We start from the raw sequence: 2,938 nt of genomic DNA, 5'->3' as shown, positions 1-2,938 counted from the left end.
TCAACTTTCTTGTAAATTTCTCGTAGTGTGGATGCCATGTGCTGTTCTTGTTCTCTCATGCGAAGATTTCGTTGGCACTGATTCTGATGCCGAGTTGCATGGGAATATGTTCCGCAGTACGTCCATCATGGTTTGACGAATTGGTCTTATCCTCCAACAGTAAATAACAGGATTCAATGAAGAGTTGAAAAACATAACGGTCCGTGAGTAGCGAAGGAAACAGTCTGCACTTCCATGTATTGCAATGAAAATTATACAACAATACATTGGCAAATAACAAACTAAAACTACAAGATACACATACAGTGTACTGACTGCAGATTTTCTGGGCTTTGTAGTACTTTCTACCTGGCTATGCTGTGCTACTTGCTGTACATGTAAGCTTGCCTGGATTTGGTTTCTGTGGCGTTTGATAGCTTGATATAGTCTAAAATTAACAATTGTCATGGAAACGAAACAAAGACTCCAAATTATTGCGACGAAGGAGAAGGCTGTATACGCCTTCCTCCAAATCCAAACTAGTGAAATACCCACACTTGATATCCATGTCACGATCACTGCACCAACAACGCGTTTGTGAGTCACAAGCTCCTGATATCTGAGATGAAGATGAACAGCAAGGAACCTGTCTATACTCAAAGCCATGACGCTGAGAAGTGAAGCGGTGCATAGAGCACATACGATGACCAGTAGTAGGGTGGATGCTAAGAAATTCTCCGAGGTGTCTTGCTTGGACAAAATGACAATTAGTAGGATGTACAATGGCTGAGCTAACAAACCAGCGATAAGATCAGAAACTGCAAGACTCAGGAGAAGTGTTTTGAAAGGTCCCGGTAAAGAAGAAGTTTTCCTCATCGCGTAGATTGTACAAGTGTTGAACACAGTGGTGGTGAAAGATGTTATGGCGTTCAAGACGAGATTAACGATGTACCAGACTTTCATTCTGTGGTCAAAAAGAAAACTACTGTGAACATCGCCACAAAGAAGTTTACAGTAAACTGACTTCCAGCTTTCTGACTGGAGATCGTCATCCTATCGATCCTGTAGTTTTCGCTCCCTTATAGCCAACGATATCACATATCACATAAAACGACCACCTGTTACTTCCTGTTCTCATAAAATGTAGGTAAAAACAGGTGACATGGTTGCTTAGCTTTATATTGCCTATACCTGGTAGTATGCGAATGACTGAACTCACTTCAGTTCAAAGTTAATAAATGGCAAGATGAATGACCTTCTCTCCTTAAATGATTTAACGACTGGTTCATGCTTAGCGTGCGTTTATTGAAGTATAAATTGTTCCGTTTTATTTCGGAATACCTGTCACAATTTGTAATAAAATTAATAAAGCTTGTCGCACTCTGTATTAAAAAAGCTGCCATACTTTGTAACAAAGCCTGTCGCACTTTGTAACAGCTCGGTCTTTCTGTGGAAGTGCAGATAGTGTCCGTTATGGCGTAAGTCCTGTATCACCATCTTCGTCAGTATTATTAATTTTCTTATCGTAGTACTGAACCTCAAGATGCTGAGCTAATTAAGAAAAAAACAAAACAAAAAAAAAAATAGGGCGTAATAACGTAACCTATGTTCCTACCGGGATTATAACTTTCTATAATATACAACGTGCAGAAGTGGTGGGAAACTAATAAAAATAATTAAAACAGCTCGTGTTCCTTTAAAAACCTACTTTGAAAACAACGTCTTAACATTTGCTAGAAAGACTGGCCACTGGTTACTATCAATTTTGCTAACTATTTACAATCTATTAGCTATCGTTGGGTCTACTTGCGCTCCGACCGTCTATACCGAGTTTTTTATAAGGTGAGCCAACTTAATTTATTACAAAAGGTAATGGCGTGTTAGAAAAAAATATGACAGCTTTTTAATGACAAAGCGAGACTATTTTATTATAATGTGCGACGATTTCATTTCAAAGTGAGATGATTATTACAAAGAGCTACAGAACACGGATGCACACAGGAACTTTAGAGAGCGCCATAGAAGATTAAAAGTTGCTCGAGGCATAGCCGACAGCGAGTATTGTATTGTATTGTATTGTATTGTATTGTAATCTTTATTTAGACACGATCAATTCATCAGCCTATAAAAATACATATCACATACGCTAAGATATTTAAAATTAAAACTACATACTATAACACTAAAGCTGTTTTCCGTGAATGCCGTGCGTTAGACTTAAAAAATGTCATTGATCGATCTTACGTTTAAATAACCCCAGAGACTCTGTGTTCCTTATATCGCGTGGTAAACTGTTCCATAATGTGGCGCCATTGTAGCTAAAGCTTTTTCTGTAATAATTAGTGCGCGGTAGTGGAACATTAAGCTTATTTTCAGAGTCCCTGAGGTCATAAGCAGAGTCACGCCACGTAAACTTTGAATATAGATACCTTGGAGCTAGCCCGTGCAGACATCTAAACATCATGGTGGCTTTATGGATTTCCTGCTGGCGTGCAAGATTTTTCCACCCTAAAAACTCGAGTAGCTCAGTTGCATCAGCATCATAGTTAGAGAATGTCAACACACGGGCTGCTCTATTCTGCAATTTCTGCAGTTTGTCTCGTAGCGTTTTCCCACAGCTACCCCAAACAATGTCACAGTAATCAAAGTGAGGTTTTACTAAAGCTTGGTAGATGAGATGTAAGGTTGATGCTGGGATCAGGTGCCTAATTCGCTTTAGGGCCCCGATACCAGAGGCGATCTTTTTCGTTAGTTTTTCGATGTGACTATGCCAATCGAGTTTATCGTCTATTATTACACCAAGCGATTTTGTAGCTGAAACCTGGCTCACTTGGGTATTGTTCATTCTAATTGTTGGTGAAGCTGTGAGAGTATTCAGTCTCTGCCTCGACCCTATTAGCATGAATTCGGTTTTAGTCATGTTCAACGTGAGTTTGTTCGCTTGTAGCCAGTTGAAGAC

The 2,938-nt window shown here is 39.3% G+C and overlaps 1 protein-coding gene across 1 annotated transcript; it reads right to left on the bottom strand.

Moving 5' to 3' along the window:
• On the bottom strand, positions 1-1,128 carry LOC148721363 (melanocyte-stimulating hormone receptor-like). The gene has a single exon (XM_088736145.1). It carries the CDS (start codon positions 940-942, stop codon positions 1-3), a length of 942 nt encoding a protein of 313 aa, XP_088592271.1. The 5' UTR covers positions 943-1,128.
• Positions 1,129-2,938: the final 1,810 nt, after the last annotated feature.

Source organism: Stylophora pistillata, chromosome 10 (assembly GCF_964205215.1).
Source record: "Stylophora pistillata chromosome 10, jaStyPist1.2, whole genome shotgun sequence".
NCBI classification, from domain to species: domain Eukaryota; kingdom Metazoa; phylum Cnidaria; class Anthozoa; order Scleractinia; family Pocilloporidae; genus Stylophora; species Stylophora pistillata.
This window is presented reverse-complemented; position numbering and strand designations above follow the sequence as displayed.